Source organism: Coffea eugenioides, chromosome 8, assembly GCF_003713205.1.
Source record: "Coffea eugenioides isolate CCC68of chromosome 8, Ceug_1.0, whole genome shotgun sequence".
Classification (NCBI taxonomy): domain Eukaryota; kingdom Viridiplantae; phylum Streptophyta; class Magnoliopsida; order Gentianales; family Rubiaceae; genus Coffea; species Coffea eugenioides.
The window spans coordinates 36,908,499-36,929,397 of NC_040042.1; the positions used below are offsets into that span (position 1 = coordinate 36,908,499).

At 34.7% G+C, this 20,899-nt stretch overlaps 2 protein-coding genes across 3 annotated transcripts; one reads left to right on the forward strand and one right to left on the reverse strand.

Annotated features, from left to right (window-relative positions):
* Positions 1-687: 687 nt before the first annotated feature.
* LOC113779711 (T-complex protein 1 subunit eta) lies at positions 688-8,693 on the reverse strand. Its single transcript, XM_027325401.1, has 14 exons — positions 8,554-8,693; positions 7,490-7,750; positions 6,576-6,701; positions 6,279-6,482; positions 4,645-4,814; positions 4,415-4,550; positions 3,924-4,040; positions 3,633-3,752; positions 3,461-3,559; positions 3,280-3,369; positions 2,446-2,533; positions 2,170-2,258; positions 1,990-2,064; positions 688-1,132 (listed from the first exon to the last, which is right to left on the reverse strand). Exons 1-14 carry the CDS (start codon positions 8,566-8,568, stop codon positions 1,034-1,036), a joined length of 1,689 nt encoding a protein of 562 aa, XP_027181202.1. The 5' UTR covers positions 8,569-8,693; the 3' UTR covers positions 688-1,033.
* A 1,052-nt stretch (positions 8,694-9,745) lies between these two features.
* Positions 9,746-17,207, forward strand: LOC113781017 (coiled-coil domain-containing protein 93). Of its 2 annotated transcripts, none has more exons than XM_027326841.1 (9): positions 9,746-9,802; positions 9,930-10,010; positions 10,712-10,891; positions 11,561-11,640; positions 11,951-11,990; positions 12,089-12,196; positions 14,546-14,626; positions 15,842-15,964; positions 16,897-17,207. In XM_027326841.1, exons 1-9 carry the CDS (start codon positions 9,794-9,796, stop codon positions 16,954-16,956), a joined length of 762 nt encoding a protein of 253 aa, XP_027182642.1. In that variant the 5' UTR covers positions 9,746-9,793; the 3' UTR covers positions 16,957-17,207. The 2 variants fall into 2 exon arrangements, with proteins under 2 accessions (XP_027182642.1, XP_027182643.1); XM_027326842.1 differs by lacking the exon at positions 16,897-17,207 and adding an exon at positions 16,597-16,890.
* Positions 17,208-20,899: the final 3,692 nt, after the last annotated feature.

Consider the following 20,899-nt stretch of genomic DNA (forward strand, 5'->3'; position numbering starts at 1 on the left):
ACCCCCTCCATATACTTTCAAACTCAACACGATAGTGCTTCACTTGAAAACCCAGGACCAGTAGGGACCGGAGGAATCATACGCAATCATCTTGGAGAATGGATTAGTGGGTTTATTAGAAATCTTGGGTGGACTTCAAATACAAGTGCGGAATTATGGGGGTTAAGAGATGGGCTTCTCCTGGCAAAGTCTCTTAATATTCAACACCTTCATATTGAGATGAATGCTTCTGTGATTGTCCATTTGATCTCTACAGAAACTAATGATACCTACTCCTACTCTTCTATGATTAATGATTGCAGGAATATCATGAGGAGTTTCATCACAACTACCATTAAACATGTCTTCAGGAAAGCAAATTGCTGTGATGGGATGCAAAAACAGAGGAAGAAGGCCTCAAGGTGTTCAATGACCAGCCTGCAGCCATTGCAAAACTAGTAGAGAATGATTGTAGGGCACTTTGTTTGGCCCATTTTGTAAATTCGAGATCTTAAACTCGATCTTAGCACTGGATCTTGTACTGACTGTTTGAAATTTACTAACTTCTTTCTTACCCAAAAAAAAAAAAACTCACACGGCCACAAAGTGCAGAATTATAGTCCCCACGAGTACTACTGCTATTCCCTATTCGGTGAAGCATTGCCAAACTCACATTATAATAGTAGGGCTCCTCCAATTACAACTCTCAAAACAAAGAAAAGCTACCATTTTCTCTTTTACTATAGCATTTAAAATAGCAAGCATTGGCAGTGTACATACAACCAGCAACACTAGCGAATTTGACACATCAAATCAATCCCCTTAAGATGTCAAGTTTACCACTGCCCAATGAATAAATCAAAGGTATAGAGATCAGAATCACACAACTCTCCGGACCAGTAAAATGAGGGGAAAAATACAACTTGGAACACATGGCATATCTTGACAGGCAAGAAAGAAAAATCTATCGACGAAGCAAAATTTAGAACTTGGGTTATGACAAAAGCTTTGACGAACTAGCCAAAAACCGCGTTTTGCCAAGATGGTTGGAAGCTCATCGCCTCCTCATCCCCCTTCCACGACCTCGGAATGCTGCACCTCCGCGCCCTCTACCCATAGCACTTGCAGCAGCATCTCCTTGTGCGCTCTCGGACTGTAATTGGAAAAAAGCATTAGGAACACCGCGCATTGCAGGAAACAAAAACTTGGGCGGTGAAGAGAGTCATCTAACTAAATCTTGAAGGTCATCAATCAAGACTAGAGAAGCAAATGAACATTCTACTTTCATAGAAAACATCAGCATTTGAGAAGCCAGTCTAGAAGACTATACAACTTAACATACAACGAAATCACCAGCAATAAATAGCGTCTAATGCCGCAAATAAGCCATTTCCTTTTTTCCACATCAACAACTCAAATAAGGAGGTAATTCTCACAGCATCAACGTTACTTTTACAATGAAGAACTTTTAAATTTTAAGTCCTCAACTGTTGAGCTAGGCTGCACCTTTTCAAACCAAGGCCAATATTGGGTCATCCTTGATGAGTGTAAAATGAAGTGCACGATGTGACCAGTCTTTGACACTACTCAAAAGTCCAAGACCCTGATTGTTGAGGCCCCAAGGTTGAGAAATTTCTTTTGTGATGACCTTAAAAACCATGTTTACATTTACCATATACATAGTATAGTTACTTATGTCTAATGTATACCAAAAATTACAGCTATATATGTTTTTTGTTCAATATATCTATATATGTGAATGAGTTTCCATATATCTTAAAACTTTTTATGGAAATCTTCATAAACAAGAAGTCTTTGATTTTGATAAATTAATATGTGATATCCAAGCTGAATAAGGAATAACTCGCATTTTGTATATTGTGATTTGACAAAAGTTTTTGTCCTGATTTCACATTCACCTGCTGCGTTTGCAAGGCTGACCAGTATTGGCACCCAAAAAAAAAAATATTTGATCAAGGTTTGGTCAGTCAATTGAACATTACACATTACCTTGGGATTTTTAACTGTTTCATCTACACTTAAGATCAGGCAAGCTGCTTCAGTAGCTGCATTTATGGCATTTATCTGCACCACAAAAAAAAAAAGAGTTACAAAGCCATAATTCTTCTTAAACTACTTCTGTCAGCAGAAAAGTAGTGTTTCAGTATCAGATAGAAACATGGTAGACACCTTCACCACTGCTGGCTCCCATACAAAGTTGGCAAATGAATCAGCGATTCCACCAGTATTAATATCCACCCCATAAAGTGCACCCTCACCTGTTCAGATTCGTTGCAGCAAGTGACTAAGTTGACAGGAAAAAGGAATCACAAACAATCTACACAAAACAAAGTCTATCCACCCAAAACTGAGGGCTTTGTAGCAAAGTAGCGGACAAGCATCCTGTTATTGAAAAGAAGGCAAAGACATAATATCATAGACATCCACAAAAAGCTCAAGGCGAACCAGATGGCAGTGCGTGTTTTTGTCTTAATTTGTTCAAGACATCAGTTGCATCAAAACCAGCATTGTCACACAACTGCCGGGGGATTATCTGCAAGAAGTGGCAGAGAATATATTATTTGTCAACAGCAGACTGCGATTAGAAACCCAATACCTCCCACTAACAAATCACAACATTAACAAATTCAGAGCGACAATGCAAAGAGATAGTTCAATTCTAATCCAAAGAAGAAGCTAGTGTATAACTCTAATTGTAGCTAAATAGAATACCATACATAAAGTGCAGCCAATTCCTTGTCCAGGATGACACACAAAAATCTGGCAGGTATAATGCAAATTTAAAAGAGATCAAAGCACACCCCTACCAAGTACAACCAACAAAAGAAAAGGAAACCAAAATCTCAGAAAATAAAATTGCAAACACGAGATTTCTGATGCCCTTTCATTCCATTGTTTTGCTAATGTGCCAGAAGGGAGATCATTGTATAGACTCTAGCATCTCTTTACAAGAGATACATGAAATTCAGGCTGACCTTAGGTTAGCACTGCTCCAAATCCAAAAGAAGTCCCAGAGGTTTTACCTCCAGAGCAGACAACACCCTCTTTTTTCTCTAAATATACATGAGGTGACTAAACAAGGAAGATGAAATCTTCAAACTATAAGAACTCAAAGAAAACTCTACCTACAGAGATGCTACACCTACCATTAAGGACGAATGGATGTACTAAGAAATTTCAGAAACTTTGGAAGGAGAATTTCATATAAGAAACCAACTACCAGGACATAAAACCTCATATAGGAATAGAAAGCACAAGCTCAAGAAATAGAATGCCTACCTCAAGGGCTTTAGCATAAGAATTAATAAAGAGCTGAGACTTCCCAGCTATTGTACGCGCATGCTGCCTCAAGTATCTGCTTATCTCCATCTGCAGCCCAGTGTATTCAGTGATCAAGAATCAAGATTCTAAGAATCATATAAATATATTGAATATCCTAAAAGAGATCTCTAAGTCATACATCTATAGCACCACCACCAGCAACAACAGTAGAGTTCTTCACAGCCCTTCGCACAATCATAATTGCATCATGCAGACTTCGTTCAGCTTCCTCAATAAACTGAGAACCATTCAAGCCAAAAGATTAGACTCAATTAAATTGCAATAGCATGCATAGTGTCATTAATAAGCACCTGATCTGCTCCACCGCGAAGAACAATAGTGGCTGTCTGGCCTGATGGGCATCCGCTAAAAATATTAAACCGCTCATTTCCAACTTGCTTCTCCTCAAATATCTCACAAGAGCCAAGAACCTTTTGACCAAAAATATGAAAAAGAAAAGCCACACACAAACAAACACATGCAGAAAATGAAAAAAATGGTTACTAACAGAAAACAAATCCGACAAAAGGAAATTTATACTTGGGGAAAGTTTTCCACTCTGTCCAACTAAATTGGCATGTAATGCAAAGGAAGAATTGTACCTCATCAATAACATTATTCACTGTGGTCTGTATAGTTCCGCCAGTTGCAGCAGCCACCCGATGCAGATCCTCCTCAGTAACACGACCAGCACAGAATACATCCCGATCTGCAAAATACTGATGAAAGCCAACAGAATCAATAGATCTCATAATGATACTAAACATAAGTTGTCCTGCAAAATGCAGAAAACAGTATACATAAACAAAACTGAAGTAGAGCTTGACATAATATATAATCAATAAAGTATAGCCCTACTTCTCACGCTGCGCAGGGAAGAAATGCCATACTTCAAATCTAATTAATAAATTTAATTTTCTATAGATGTTCAATAAGTTCAATAGGAAATTTAAAGTTCTATACATAAAGCAAACCCCAATTTAAAACAGCAGCAGCTTTACACATGGGGACAAGCCCATGCAGCACTAAAGAAACCCAGAAATTTGTTTGCCCACATGAAAATTTAATCATTAAGCAATTAAGCAAGCATTACCTGCGTTGCTAGGTCACCAATAGCCAGCCGAGATAAAATGATTTTAGCCCCACTTTTCACACATTTATCTAACTTGTCATAAATGATATTCCATTCTGCATCAACGATTGACTGATACTGCGATGGATCTGAGAGCCTGTCAACAACATTTGCTGAGTAACATACACATTTTTAACACGAAATATGAAAACAATTGCTTCTGTGGATAAAACTGCAGAAAAACATACTACCTTATTTCAGCATTCTCTTTCTCTGATTTCAGTTCCAATTCTATATTCAGCAAAAGTATCTTGGGATTTACAAATTTCTTTGGTTGCTGTTCAAAACCAGCATATGAGAATGTTTTCTTAAAGGCAACGCCATTTACAAGAAAAGAATCCCTCATGTTACCACCAGGAACCTACAAAAGTAAGATTCTTATCATTACATACTTCAATGAAACCACAAAATTTCAAGCTTTTGTTACAGGTAAAAAGGTCAAGCTGGAGAAGGGCATAAAAATAACCTAAAACCATATAACAGTTATCATGACTGTATTATACACGATGACAATGTAATGGCTTAGGACAAGCATAGAAAATTAAACCATGCACAACATATATCGCCCAAAAAACTGATCCTAGTTAAGTACTATTGACCCAAAACTGAAATGTAGTAAAGGTGAAGTGGGCCAATAGTGTATATATAGTCTCTGAAGAATGCATCAAAAAAGTCTAGCCACCCATCCAAATATGATGGAACTCAGGTGTGTGAAAAGAGACAAATGGTATACACATATGAGTTTAATTTCCACATCTAAGACAAACACTCAATCTGCTCATCCATTGCACAGTATTGTTTGGAAGCCGACATTAATTACCATATAGTGGTGATAGCAGAAAAACAAGGCACTTTCAGAGAAAGGATCTTATGCACTCAGATATTCCCCCAAACTAGAATCTGCATAAGACAAGATTGCTAAACCACGAAAAACTTTTTTCAAGTTGGGTACAAATTTAAAAAAGAAAAATTAGTTACAAGAAGATCACCAGCCTTGTGATTATCAAACTTTTATCAATCCACATCATGGATAGAAAGAAAAACATATAGACTCAGGTATCTACTCAAAAACTATCTATTACAAATACTTGATGCTATTCTGCGACAACTTAAGTCCACTATGTCATTTCTATCCATTACAAACCCTTGTCTAAGTGAATCAAAAGTCAACAACAAAGCGCTGATAACGGTAGCAAATAATTTTGGAGTCCCTGTGTCTAATTTGGTACAAACATTTTGGAAACTCACCCTTTTTGTTTATTAAATCCCTTAATGTTGTGAGCTATCAAGAGAAATGTTAGGAAATATATGCAAGACTGAATTTAGAATGCGATATACTAGGCAAATTTTGATAGGCGATACCCTTACCATATGACAGAAATAGAAAGCATGAAAAGGTTAATAAGAAGGAGATAAGCAGATGAATTCCTTAAAGGAATTTACTTGAACAAAGAAAACAATTTACCTACCCAAAAAATAGAACAGAAAATGAAAAGAAAGACTGACCCAAAAAGTTCTTTAAACAACACCCAAGTGAATGACTGCTTCTACTACTAAAGCTTTCAAACTTGCAAGCAATTGTAGCTACAATGCATACCCCGTGAAGAGAATCAAATGCAAAACAACATACCGGATCTATAAAGAGTAAAAATGAGGAGAAATAAAAATTCGAAACTCTGAAGGACAAAATATAAGTCACACCAATCTCTCAAAAGATAAATTATCAGAATTCGATGAGCGGTTTAGATGGTTATTAAAGTATCCCATGACCTGGAAAAAAGTTTACAAGCACGTGAACTAATACCTAAAAGCACCCATTGCATACCTTTTTGATACCAATCATGTTTAGCCTATCGTCATTTCCAATAGCAAGGACAGCATCTACAACCATAGATGCAAAGAAATCCTTCTCACCACCAATGAGTTTAGAGGAGAGTGATGTAGCAGCACACTTAGCTAGTAAGCTTTTCTTCTCTTCTAAGCTCTTTCCTTCAATGCTAACAGCCAATTCTTTCACCTTTTCAATTGCCTATAGCAGCATGAGTGATTAAATCAACAGTCAGTTTAGATTTAATGTCAAACACTAAAGGCCAGTGAGAATTATATAGTTCTATGCTTGTACCAAATGGCCAGCTGTACGATAACTTCTAATCAGATTTTGAGGATGCACTCCATCTTCAATAAAAGGTTTTGCCTCCTTCAAGAACTCTGCTGCTAGCAAAACAACAGTTGTGGTCCCATCACCAACCTGAAGCACAGCAGGAAATAAGTCAGCTTTTTCAAAATATTAACCGCTCAGGCAAATATTTAAAACTTTAAGATGACATGAAAACAATCATGCATGAATGCCTAGGACTAAAATGCACTAACTATTAACTTATTTACAAGTGATTTAATTGTCAAGTATCTTCCCATCCTCCAATCAATCTCTAAGCAACAGTAAACATAATCATACAACATATACCAAATGGCCTAAAAGGTGCAAGTAATGGCAGAAATGACATCTGCATGTTGTAAATCATTGAGGTTAAAAAAAAAAATCTGTAACAAGGCACAGTGAACAAATATGAGATGGCACACATAATGTGCCAGTTCTTATTTACATAACTTAAGGCCAAGAGTTCAAGATAATGTGCATATTGTTTCATTCATCCTGAAGGCAAAGGACAATTTTTTCTAATCCCAACCAACAACAAAAGTTATTTTGTCTTAACCTTCCATTTATTGAGGACAACAACGGAAGTGGCATCCCACTTTTTTATTGTCCAGCTAGCAGATTAGTCACATGACAGATGTGACACTGAGTAGAAGCAAACTAGAACAGACCATTTGCTACATGGTTGCAGAAATTCCTATTTTTTCATTACCCAAAAATCACAGTATGACTATATTTCTAACATGCTGCTAATCCACTAATTTTATATTTAGAAAAAAAAAAATCATTATTCTTGACTCAAATGAATTTGCATCAAACAACATCGATCATTCATGAAAACAAAAACACAAAACCAACTGCAGTAACCACAATAGAGGTACCTCAGAGTCCTGGGACTTGGCAATGTCAACAAGAATCTTAGCCGCAGGGTGAATAATGTCGAGAAGCTTCATTATTGTGGCACCATCATTGGAAATAGTGGTGTTACCCTTCTCATCATGGATCAACTTGTCCATACCCCTAGGTCCAAGGGTGCTGCGCACCACATCAGCCACAGCTGTACAAGCATTTATATTGCTCAACAACTGTGGCTTTCCTTGGGATGTATCAGTGCCTTCCTTTAGCAGTATGATCTGAGGTTGCTGTTTTATTGCCACATACAGGAATAGTGTTAGTTGAAGGATTAATTTATCTTCAGATTCTTCAACTCTCTATACAGTAAGCTAAATCAAGCAAATTTAACATATTAAAAAAACTACCTTCTCTTTCTAATTAATAAAATGGAACGTTATTTCTTGAATATTTTATTATTTATATGGAGATGCAAAATTTTTCATTTAGTACTGTTGAAAATATTTAAAAAATGCAATAGAAAATCCCACTAATTTTACAAATTTCACCAACAATTTGGTCATTTTTTTCCCTTAATTTCCCTCGCTTCCTGTAGAAACATAAAGAATAAAGCATTTTGACATACATTTTCCCTATCTCTTCCTTCCCATTGCCCAAAAACTAAAAAAGAGAAAACAGGGCTAAAAAAAAAAGAAAAGAAAAATTCAAGCACTTAACATTTTATTAAACCTACAGGAACTCAATAAAACGAGTTTTTTTTCCAACTAAACCGCACTAACAAAAACACCTCGATTGAGCTTACCTTTGTAATATACAGATTTAAGCAACAAAGAGCTCACACTCAACAGATCAACAGCACTTCTCCTACTCTTTCTTTCTTTCTTTCGTTTTTTCTCAACATAAATTTTACCCCTAATCTTTAAGAAGTGAGCTTGGTGGTCGTAAAATTTCCGAATCATCTTCATTTCTGCAGTTTCTGATATACTTTTCTCTCACATTCTTCGAATCATGACAGTACAAAGAAATGAAGCGGCAAAAGATGCGAACTTGCATACATGCGATATACGTAGAGAATCTAGAAAGGACAACTTACCAGCATAGTCGCCATTGATAGCCCGATGCGGAGGACGAGGACTGGACGAGTAGAGAGTGGTAAGCAGTTGAAAGTTCTAGGGTTTTAAACTTGTTTTCTCAGAGGTGCAGGGTTTCTGGGGACTTCAAACCTTTTTCTTTTTAATAATTACTCCAACGAATTAATGTTCTCTTTTGTATTTTGTCTCGGAAACATTGCACTTAACTCCCTTGAAGTCCTATCAGCAACAATTTGGACCTTCCATTCCATGTTTACTCGATTTGTACATTAATATTTGGATAACATATTGTGAATCCATTTATCGAAAAGAAAATAGTAAGTTATTTTATTTGTCACTTTTGACTAGACACTAGTTTAAAAACAATATATATATGTATATATATTGTTAATATATATTTATTATTTGATATCTAATTAGATAATGATACGTCGAGTATTATAAAAGCTATGGCATAATGTTCTTTTGTAATCTATTAAATTTTAATGTTAAAGAAGTAATAAAATTCTAAAAGTCATTAGAATAATGGAAAGCCATTTTAGAAGCACATAAAGAGTTTTAACTAAGTTATATAAATAGATCCCTTACTAGGAATATCACAATAAGATATTTTAAAATAAGTCTTTTCATTTTTATTTGATCAACACTATTTTTAAACTAACATAGAGGCTATAAATATGTTAAATATCATGAGTCGTACTCGGTGGCTTAAAATCATGTTATTATATAATATTTTTAAGTTAAAAGTATTTTTTTATTTTGATTTTGTATTTTTTGTTGTATTAAGTTAAAAGAGGAAAAGAATCATAATTATGAGAAACTGCTACTGAAATACTTTTACAAATAATTGTAAGAATTTCAAAATTTTCAGAAATGAAATTATATACTTGATTATTGACTACTAATTCTAGAAGCGAAAGATAACCAATATAGTTTTTACAAAGATTATTAAAAGAAATTGACAATTTATCATGATTGACTACTAATATTGGAAATTTTCTTTCCTTGGCAACAACTAAAATATGGATCAAATATGGGCCCGATGAGAAAACCCTATAAGACTATTCCAGTGTAACTATAATTTCAAAAATCAACGCGCAGTTTCTTCAATTATAAAACTTAAGAGGAGCTCTAATGTAATTTGCCCAAAATATTAATTCCTTCCCAAACGCTTCCAGAGTCGAGACCGGACATTGCAGAGAAAGAAGAAATCACACAAAATTGCAAACTTCATCATCAAAGATGGATATGGTAATTATCACTCCTTACTGTTCAATTTATAAGGCTTGATGATTCTTTCCTCCTCTAATTCTAATTCTCCCTATATGACCCGAAGAAAGGTGAAGAATTGTAAAAAAAAAAATTTTTTTTTTTGCAGGGTCTTAATGAGATTAATTATGAAACCTCTGCAGATTCAACAACGGTTGAGAAATTGGAATCACTTTTGGACGCAATCGAGGTAGGTTTGCTTATGATTCTCTGGAACTTTTTAATCATTAGTTTTTTCTTGCTCTTTTTGTGCCAAAAGTTTGTTTTTGTCAATATGAATTACAAGGTCTAATGAATTACTTTTTGGAAAGTTGCTTCTTTTGCAATGTGTTATGGATGCACTTTAGAGCTAGTTTGTTTTATTTTTAGCTTCTCGATCTGATCATTCAATAGTTGCGACGTTGATAATAAATGTGTTAGTGAGTAATAGTGCTCTTCTTGCATTCTCTTCTCAAATTTGATAAATTTTTTTTTTTGTTTATGATCTTATGACAAAAGTATGAAAAAGAACATAGACAAAACTGACTAAAGCTCATGAAGAAAATTAATAAGATAAATAGTACCTAACACTTCACTGGTGGATGCAGGAGTCAGGACTTTTTTTTTTGTGGGGGGGTGGGGGGGAAGGCAGTGGGACTTTATGTTTTTCCTTTTGATCTTTAGCAGGGCCGAATTTACTTTTTGGTTAGAAGTAAGTGAGATTTGTAGCTTTGTTTGGAAATAACATATTCTTAAATCCCCGGGGGGTGGGTTATGGTCATTTCTTAGTACGTGTCCGTATGAATAAACATATGGGTATTTAGCTACATGCTGACATTTATGCATGCAAATGTAGGTGTATATTGGTGTGTTATCTAATGGTTTTGGTACTTGGAAATTGGATTGCTGCAGGATCTTGAAAGGCAGGAATCAGAAGTCCAATCCCGTTGTATTGTAGAATATGCGAAATTGTTGGCTGAGGTTAGTGAGCTTGAGGATATGCTACAAAATGATGTTGGAGGGGATTTTGTGTATGGCATTCTTGATGACAGTATAAATGAGTCTAAGGAGAGACTGAATATGCTGAAGAAGGTAAGTACTAAATCCTTTGCGTCTCTCCTAGATCTACAGCTTGAAAGGATTTGATATTGAAATGACATTAGTTTTTGTAGAAGTTATTTATACTCGAAACAGTCATTGAAATGCCCCTTTTTTATAAAAACTTTATACCAATGCTGATCCTTTAAGTATTTGACTTTATGATTCTCAGTAGTAGGTCACTAAATTGATTTTCTTGAATGGCATAAGGATTGTGGTTGGTGACCAAGGAGTTATAAATAATTGAAGGAGCTATAGTGAATTATCTTTGATATACTACTTTATTACATATGTAGGTTTCCCGGAGAAAGAGAAATTAGTTTGGCCGAGGTGGAAACCTCACTCTTTTAAAGGTGAAAACCCAGACAAATACCCTCAATTTGGGTTGTTTTTTATGAATAGCAGTAGTTTATCACCCTCTGCTGTGCCTTATTGGTACTCTAGGCATGCTTAGTTACTTATTGGGATCTTTGGAGACATTGGAAACACTTAAAATGTTGTTTTGATTTTTGGATTTCCTATTTACCCTTCTAGTTTTCCTATTTCTTTGCCAGTCAGAATGTTTCTTTATCAATCAGCATAGGGCCTCAAGTACAATTCAAAGGGCATATTTGTTAGGATTATTAAATTGTGTGTGGCAAATTGTTTATGATCTGTTGGCAGGAGCTCGCATCTAAATTAAGAGCTATCTTACTGCTAAGAAGACAGCTTGATGACATTCCCGTACCTGCTGAACTCCTCCAGTATGTCAGTTTTTCATAGCGGTATTGCTTTAGAAATTCATTTAGCAATTAAAGTGTCTTACTATTATTGCTACTCTCAAGAATTTTTATTTTTTGTCATGAAAGCAAGGACTTCTCATACAAAGAAAACCACTTTTTTGGCATTTTGCACTTGCCGAGACCTGTTTGTGATCGTTGATTGGGTAAAGAAAAGTTTCAGACTATTAACGGGTCATGGTGTTCTGTTGTAGGAAACTAGGCCATGCGGTAGTACACTTTACGACTTTTGTTTCTCCGTATAGTATAATAATCCAATAAACTTTATTTTCAGGTACGAACTATGCTTTTCACAGCTTTATACCAGCATTCAGGTATGGACATTTTCTGCATGTTTGATGCTTTTTTTAAAAAAAAAAAATCATTTATTGGCATTTAGCCACTAAATTGTCGTGTCACTGGTATTCTTCAGAAAAAGCTTCGACAAACTCGAAAATACTATGAAACCTTCAATGCACTACTGGAGATAAAGGAGTTAATGCTAAAGGAGACATCCTTGCTCAACTCCATAAGTTCACAGGTAAAAAGAGTGGCATAACCCTGTTTTCTTGTTTGTTTGGTTTGGGCATGCAATGATTGTGTTGTGAGATGTAACTTGCATTTGCTTCCAATTTTTTGTTTTTTGGGTACTAAAAGTAAGAGTATTTTATCCTATATATTATATGGCTAATTTATTTGATGAATGTAAAAATGAAGCCAATGGATCACTATTTATATGAAATGCTCAAGAACTAGAGCCTTAGATTTTTCGAAAGCTCCAGCCACTCAGTTATTCAGAGTTGCATTACTGAACAATAGGCATTGAGATTCATATGTTGGAACTTTTATCTCCGGATGATGAAAAATGTTTGTACTAGAATCTGGTACAGGTTTCCCTAGTAATGTAGAATTACTTTGCTTGATTCTACAAGTGGGTTTCTTGGATCCAAGAGCTTATTTGGCATGGTTAAGATAGTAGGAGAACATATGGTGGAACTAAAGCTTGGCCTTTGAATGGCTGACTGGCTGAAGAGATTGAGGCCCTTTAAGTGGACTTGATAAATTTAAGTAGTTGAAAGGCAGCATTGGCTGACAACTTATAAGATTCAGAGGTGACCTTGTGCTGAATAAGAAGAGAAAGATGTTTTCAGACATTAACAATGAATGGTGAGTGGAGTTATTAGGTGGATGGTGATGGAGGGAAGTTGCTAAGCCAAAATTGTGAACCAAGGGACAAGACACTACCTGGAAGTAGGAAGAGATGAATGGAGAATGATGCTTGACAGTGCATGGAAAGAGAAGGAAATTGTTGAGTCTGTAATTGGCCTTAATATGCATTTTCATGTCTTTCTCCAAGCTATTTGCATTCTAGATGTTCACTCTTCTAATGGTGTTCTATATGGAGCCTTTTCCCTGCCTCTTGTTCTGTTTATGGAATTCAACATTTGGTTGTCTCATTAGTCTGGTGATTGCACAAATTTAAGAATTTTTTTTTATTTGTAAAAAATGAAACAAGCTCAATGGATAATTTGCTTAAACTAAGTCCTCTTTGCAACGAAACATTGCTCCAGGTTGTCTTCTTATTATGGGCCTATGTGTTCTATAATTTAATTCTACCTCTTAAAAATTTGCTGTGGAGCATTTTTAGCCTAGAGTTGAAACAATGTGTTATACCTCTTGTAAAAATACTGCAGTCGAGTATGATTCAAATTCTCTTTTGTGTTTATCTGTATAAGACTCTTTATGTGCAAAAGAACTTACTTTCTGAGTACATGCTGCTAGGAGCCTTGGAGTTTGATGGATTTTATTTAGATTTGTCAATGAAGGAAAACTTTTATATGTTGGAATTTCAAAATTGAGTGTATTATTGTACTCTTAAACTGTAAGCTTAACTATTCTATACAGAACTTGAGAAACTTGATTTACGCTAGAGCATATTATTCTGAGTTCAACCAATTTTAATTGATGTAGAGTCCTCAATCTGTAAAAGTTAAACTCCATCGGACACTGCATGAAGACAAGGCATGGCTTAAATGGCGAAGGTGTCACTGTAGAACCACAATATCAAAGAATTTTATGTCTGTGGCAGATTGGTCGATGCTTTTGATTTCATTTTCGGGACATCTGTAGTGAAGATGAATTATATGTGCCTTTTTTGCTACTTTAAGCAACACATAAAAGCTATTTTGGAAAGTCACTTTCTGTGGATTGTGCTGTGTTAGGGTATCAGGCCAACTATTTGAGATATGAAAAACCAACAATTTAATAGAAAACAAGAACTAGCACGAATAATGAGTCATACACAAGAATTAACGTGGTTTGGCTTAATCACCAAGCCTACATCCCTGGAGAGAAAACCTGTTGTTATTATGAGAGAAAATACTACAAGATTACAACTTGAATCCCAAGCTCAACCCTTGTATAACCACTCTCTCCTATCAAGAACCCTCTCATCCCTTTTCTTGTGTGTCTTTGTAGAATGCTAATCTATCTATTTATAGAGAATGTTACTTGGCCAAGAACCAAATAACAATAGGAAACAACTATGAATTTCTAAACTTGTAATAAATAGGAAATAGCTTCTAATTCCTAAACTTATACAAAATAGGAAATAACTTGTCAACTACTTCAAGTAACTAAACAATTAGGAAACTAGTTATTTCCACACAAAGCAAGGAACCTGCCCAAAGAAATTAAGCCAATTTCTTAACATGCTGTATGACACTCTGCTGCATATGTTTAACATGCTGACCATTTTAAACTTCTGTGCTTGTGCAATATATTGTCAGTTGAGTACTATATCATTCTGGGAACTGATTTGATTGTTTAATTTTTACACAATTGATATATTCTTATCCTTCATTTTTTGGTTGCATGTAAACTTGAATAGTTCCAAAACGCCATCACCAGCCCCACTGGCCGAACAAAACTCGTTGATTCCATGAAGGGCATTCTGCAGGGGATTCAGCAGGTGCCAGTGTTATTATTTTTCATGCATGTGAAGACAAAATCAATTTAGCTTGTCTGTCTTACAAGTCAATCAAATGCTTCACAGGCTTATATTTAGTTGCATTGAAAGACCTTAATCATTAGTGAACTTTCGAATTTTTTAAATCCATCTTTGCCCAATAAAAGAACTTAAGGTTGCAAAATGCCTTCTCGGCTAGGAAATATTGCTCACAGTAAAGTTATAACGAAACAAAGAAACATGAGAATCAACAAATTATGTTTTCCTACTGACTTTGTTCAACGGATATTAATATGGGGAATATGTGCAATCTTGGGCCACTCTGTGCCGCTTCCTTTATTGCCTTCTCGGCTAGGAGCTTTTTTGTTTGTTAGTTTTCCTACTGACTATGTAGTTTTCATTTTATATTTCTGATTCCATTCTTTGTGAGATTTTGAAGAAGTGAAGGGCCTTTTTGTAATTTAACTGGCTAGGTGTATTCTGAGACCTATTGTTACCCTTTTTTGTGGGTACTCTTTTTTCCAAGTTTGATCTTTCTTGCTAGTTCTGTAAGCATCATGGGCATGTTCCTTGCCAAACTGATTTTTGTATAAGTATCTTCAATGGCAAAAGAGGTTAACTGTTGAGCACAGCCTGAACCAGAAGACCTTGATAATATTTAACCCTCGTCGGTTTCTGAAACTTCAGTAACATGGAAACTGTAATGTTATTTAACTTCTTCTGGTTTTGTCTGTTGGACTGGTTTCATTTAGCCTACTTTTGCATCTCCATGGCCTTGAACCGCTTGTTACAGAAAGAAGTGAAGATGTAAGAACTGAACACTTTAATATTGAAATACAAATTTAAGTGCCTAAGATATGGTGTACAAGGATTTAGCTTTTTATCTCTCTTGGCAAGCTGAGGTGAAAAGAATTTAATTGTCAGCTTTAGTTTTTGATAGTCCAAACTTCTGACAGTTATGCTGATGGGATCTTTTGAATTCATGCTTTACAAGTCTCAGTATGAGGTACTAAATGTAAAAGAAGTACAATCAGTGTATGGGTACTTAAGGAACTGCGCACTTTGAATTTGGCTAGTCTCACAATTTTTTGGGTGGCTAGGGTTATGGTACCATTTAAATATGTCCTTGCTGGGATTTAACTTGATTGCCTGTATTAGGGGTTCCATGACCTGTAGAAATCAAGCACTTCCATCATTTATAGCTGGTTTTCTTTGCAGAAACTGGAAAAAGTGCAATTAGCGTGCGAATCTGAGCAAAAGGCTTGTGACGCTCTAAAAGAGAAGCATAGAATAGCTATTTCAGAGCAAAGACACTGCTACTCTCTCTTGAAGGCTTTCCAGGTGAGGAGTTGAAGAAAACCTTTCTGTTGTTATATATATATATATATATATATATGGCAACCTTTATGTTGTTTTCAATGTTGAAGAAAGTACAAAGAATTAATTGTACACGCTGTTCAAGAATATGCTATTTCTCTTTAAGATATAGCTTTTTATTAACCAAAAACAGTATCTGTACAGATCTTTAAGATATAGCTGAATAGGAGGAAATGACATATTTCACAAGGATAGCTATCGGAATAGAAAAACCTCTGTTTGTTGCAAGTTCCAGACACACATGGGTTAAAGTTACATGTTATTGGTTTCCATGACAAAATGCAGTCCAGAAAAGTGGGAAGTCTTAACAAATAAGAATTGAATGAACGGAAAAATTCTGTCTTGACACTTGAAATAGACTTTAGTTTTTCAAAATTTAAGAATTGCTGGAAATTAAAAAGGAAAAGTATAATCTCTATCTTTTTCACTCTGTCCTGTCTCCTTTTATTAACTGTTTACGATCCTGTGATTTTTACTATTTGGGAACTAGTTTAACTTCTGAAACCTATCATGGATAACTAATTTGTCACTTGTAGCTTGGCATGTCAGCATAATGTATTTCCTCCGACTTAAAAGTTTTTTTTTTGTAAGAAAAGTTTAGGTGGATTCAGCTTCGGTCACCACCACGATTCAGGGCATCACCCTCGGAATCATAGGTTGCTTATAGGATTCTTACAGATTGTCCACAAACATAGCCCTCGCATCAGCAGCGAAATTCAAACATGCAACCTTTTATGATAAAGTGACTTGCCCTTACGAATTAAGCCAACTTGTGTTGGGAACTTAAAAGTTTGTTGTTAGCTGTAATGTTGGAATTTGGATTGATCACAGTGGTGCTTTAGTGTACTACAGCCTTGAACAGAAGTTACTTATCAATCAAGTTGTCCAATTTTTAGGAGGAATGTGCAAGGAATGAGAGATTGCGGCAAGCCCGGACTTTACAACCATCCTCATGATGCTGCACAATCCTCAATTGTTATCTACATGGATTACATAATCGGACTGGGTGGGATGGTCAAGTTTTTGATTTACCTGACAGCTTTGATTAGACAGAAGATTGCGCGTGCTGTATCTACATTAGATATGACCATCATCTCAACTTGTATATATTCCTTGACTTTGTATACCCTATTCTGGTAAATCTTGCATGCTAGCATACAAGATTTCTGAAAATCTCACTCTGATATAAATGATTGTTATTGCTTCTTGTGTAGTCTTCATCAGCCAATGCAATCCCTTGGAGTTTACCAAGTCGTAGAGTTAGATTCAGTTTATTTATTTTTTCCCTGTCTTGTCAATTCGAAAGGATTTGTATATTTGAGGGTGAGCGTGGTGGGGTCGATTGGACTTGTATTGTTATTTGTTAGAAATAATGGGGTAAAAATTTGATATAAGCTTTTCGCTGTGGGCCAAAATTAGAAGTTCATTTACCATCATATAGCTAGAGAATAACAAAAATAACAAATACAAAAAAGTGCAGTAGCATGAATAAAAGATTATTTTTCCCACAAATTTGTCTCTAATAATTATTTCATCAGAACAAAAAGAAAAAAAAAAGAGTTGTGCAAAGGTAAAGACGAAAAGAAAAAGAAAGAAAAAGAAATTGAAAATGGCGAGCTTTTAGTTTTTGGAGATATACAGCTACTTAGCTAGCTATATGATGCAGTTTCAATATCATAGTGTGGCAATCCAATGTTTTTTGGGTAATACATCTTCCAGCAGTCGAGAACGTGCAGAAAAATGAGAAATTGATTCAACCTACCAAATTGATTTGAGTATTAAGGTAAAACAGTTGTATATTTGTTTTACTTTATTTTTCACACTAATCCAATGGAACAAAGAGTGTGTTTAACAATTATTTGCTACAAAAATATTTGCTTGTATCATAAAAACATTTTTCAACATACTTTTATTTTTTCAACTACTTTTTATTTGATATACATTATATCACAAAAAGTACTACAGTAATTATTTTAAATAATTTCTTATACAAACACATTTGAAAACATGTTCAAATGTGTTTGGTTGTGTTGTTCTTATAAAGAAAAGGGTAAATAACACTAACTTTCTTTCTAATTTTTTGAAGTGGCTAAATCCCTACCCCTCCATACGAAATCCACACCTATGCGCTTCTTGGACAAAAATGGCCTTAGCTTTTAAGTTTATTTGATGCTTTTTTTTTAATATAGTTTTAAGAAACATATATTTACATAGCAAAAAAAGGAAAAAAAAATGTTTGCATTGTAATAGGGAATATTTTGAAAGCACGTTCAAATGTGTTTGGTTGTGTTGTTCATATAAAGAAAAGGGTAAATAACACTAACTTTCTTTCTAATTTTTGGGAGTGCCTAAATACACACCCCTCCATACTAAATCCACATCCTATGCACTTATTGGACAAAAAATGGCCTTAGCTTTTTAGTTTTAAGTTTATTTGATGCTTTTTTAATAGTTTTAAGAAACATATATTTACATTGCAAAAAAGGGGAATAACAAATGTTTGCATTGTAATAGGGAATATTTTCAAACATTTTACAAGTGTGTGAGAATATTAATTTATAATTTCAAATTTAATCTAGCTATCAAAAATTTTCAATTACTAATAATGATGTAAATAGCAATGTCTACATATTTCAATTCGATAAAATCAAAATCTAAGCAATTTTCAAGGTGGAATATGCCTTCATATTGACTACATACTAATATCTATCATTTGGTTATGTGTAAATGTTAAAAAAAAAAAGGTTTAACAAACGAAAGGTAGTAAATCATATAACTTTAGAGAAAGATAAATTTTGAAATGAAACAAGCAAGAAAAATGAATTTGTATATAAAACTTACATAAAGATCATGGTGTGAATTTTTTGCTCTAGAAAAGATATTATTATATAAAGTTTTAATTTGATTTTTAAAAGCTAAGGGTATCAATGTCTAACAAATGTATAGGGTGTGGATTTAGCAGAGGAATGTGGATTTAACCCTTCTCTTTTTAAAAAAAGTTAGGAATCTCCTCTCTTAATTTCATAATAGTAAAGACCTTCCTTCCATGTGTTCTTCATCCATAATCGTTACTGATAAATGCAAGTGGACAAATTTACCCTTGGTTTTATTTTTCTCTTTGTTTCATTTTCTAAATTCCTTAGTTCTTCTTTATTACTTTTTTCTTTGGGCCTATGGCTATCTTTCCTATTTTTTAGTTTCTTAAAACATCCATGCCTCTCATTCTTTGTAGTACATTGTAGAACCTGACTTGCATAATAGTTGATTATTGTATGGGAAAGGCATCGCCGAACATGAGACATAGTAGACCATGATAGTTAGCAAGGCTAAAATACGATGAACTAATACAAAACTTTCCTCTAATTAATTGGAACAATTGTTTGCTTATAATTATTCTGGCAGAACTTTTCTACAACTGATATTATCTAAGAGGAGGTGGCCTGGGTAAATTTTGTGCAGCGCTTCTTACATAAATCTACATGTATTTGCTTAAACATAAATTTATATGTTTTGGTCTAATTTCACTCAACACTCAAGATAAAATGCAACTGATAATTCAAAATATTTGTTAAAGATAAAATGTAAGTATTTCTTATCGTGCTATCCACAAAAAGGCCATTTTAGGAAATATATGGAGATATTTGCTGAATGTGTATCGACTCCAATAGAAAGTTAACAAAAGGGGTGGTTTATGATTTTGTCTAACAAACTAGGGGAAGGTTTCTATTATTTTTAAATTAAGTAGGGGTTTTTTAGTTTTTTAGCAGAATTGGTGGGAGGTTGGTGTAATTTTCCCTAAAGAAAACTAAGGGGCTGCTTGGTTAAAGGGTTTGGGAATCACAAAATGGAATAAACCCCTTATTTGTTGCTTGGGTTAAGCCTATTGGAATGCCATTTTTGGAATCATTTCTAAAAAATCATTTCTGAGCAAATTGGGAGGTTTTGGACAAAACCCTCAACTCATTCCCTTAGACAATATTTATCACGGATCTACCCTCTCTTTCCTCTCCATCACACGCTGCACAAAACCAGAGTCTTCTTCTTCATCAGTTTTTCTATCTCTTCTTCTTCAATCAATCGCCACCCATCACCTTCATCGGACATCTTCTTTCTCATTTCAAAGTCCCAAATTCAGGTTCACCAATAGTAGCAATAGCTTTCCAAAATTTGAAAGCCTAAACGAGAAATTAGACCATGTAGTAGATGATTTGCTTGAAAAGGTTGAAGCTTCCAAGGTGGAAATTAGAGAAGAGAAGATTTTATTGATTGGGCAAAACATTCCTTAGAACCAAACAATGTCATGAGTAGTGAAGTTCTGGTGAAATTTTTTGATTGTGTTCTGGTAAATCTGAAGGATCTGCTTAAGTTTGAAAACAATTTGATTCTGTCTTTGAAGGAACAAATCTCAACCCTTGAAGTGAATCTACGATTCTTGAAAAACTTTGTCATCTTCACAAATAGGCTATGCAGTGGGTATGTGAATATCGGACTGTTTTTTACTTCTATTGAAGATGCTGTAAATAATGGTATTTCGTTCTGGTGTTGGGTGGGATGGAAGAAATAGGGAGTCAAAAGTTGATAGTGATAGAGACAACGACATTGTAACCCTTCATTCTAAAGCCATAAAGAGCTGGTGTTTTATGGAAAAATAGATACTCTGTTCTTATAAAGGAGAAAAGCCATAAAGAGTTGGTCTTTTATGGAAAAATATGACTATTGTGAAAGTGACCGCGATTTGGTTTATGAAATTATCCCAAAAAAAATTTAGAATGAATTTGTTTGTTTTAAAAGTTGTATAACAGTCGTTAAACTTCAACTATAGGACTATTTTTTACTTCTATTGAAGATGCTGCAAATAATGGTATTTCGTTCTGGTGTTGGTTGGGATGGAAGAAATAG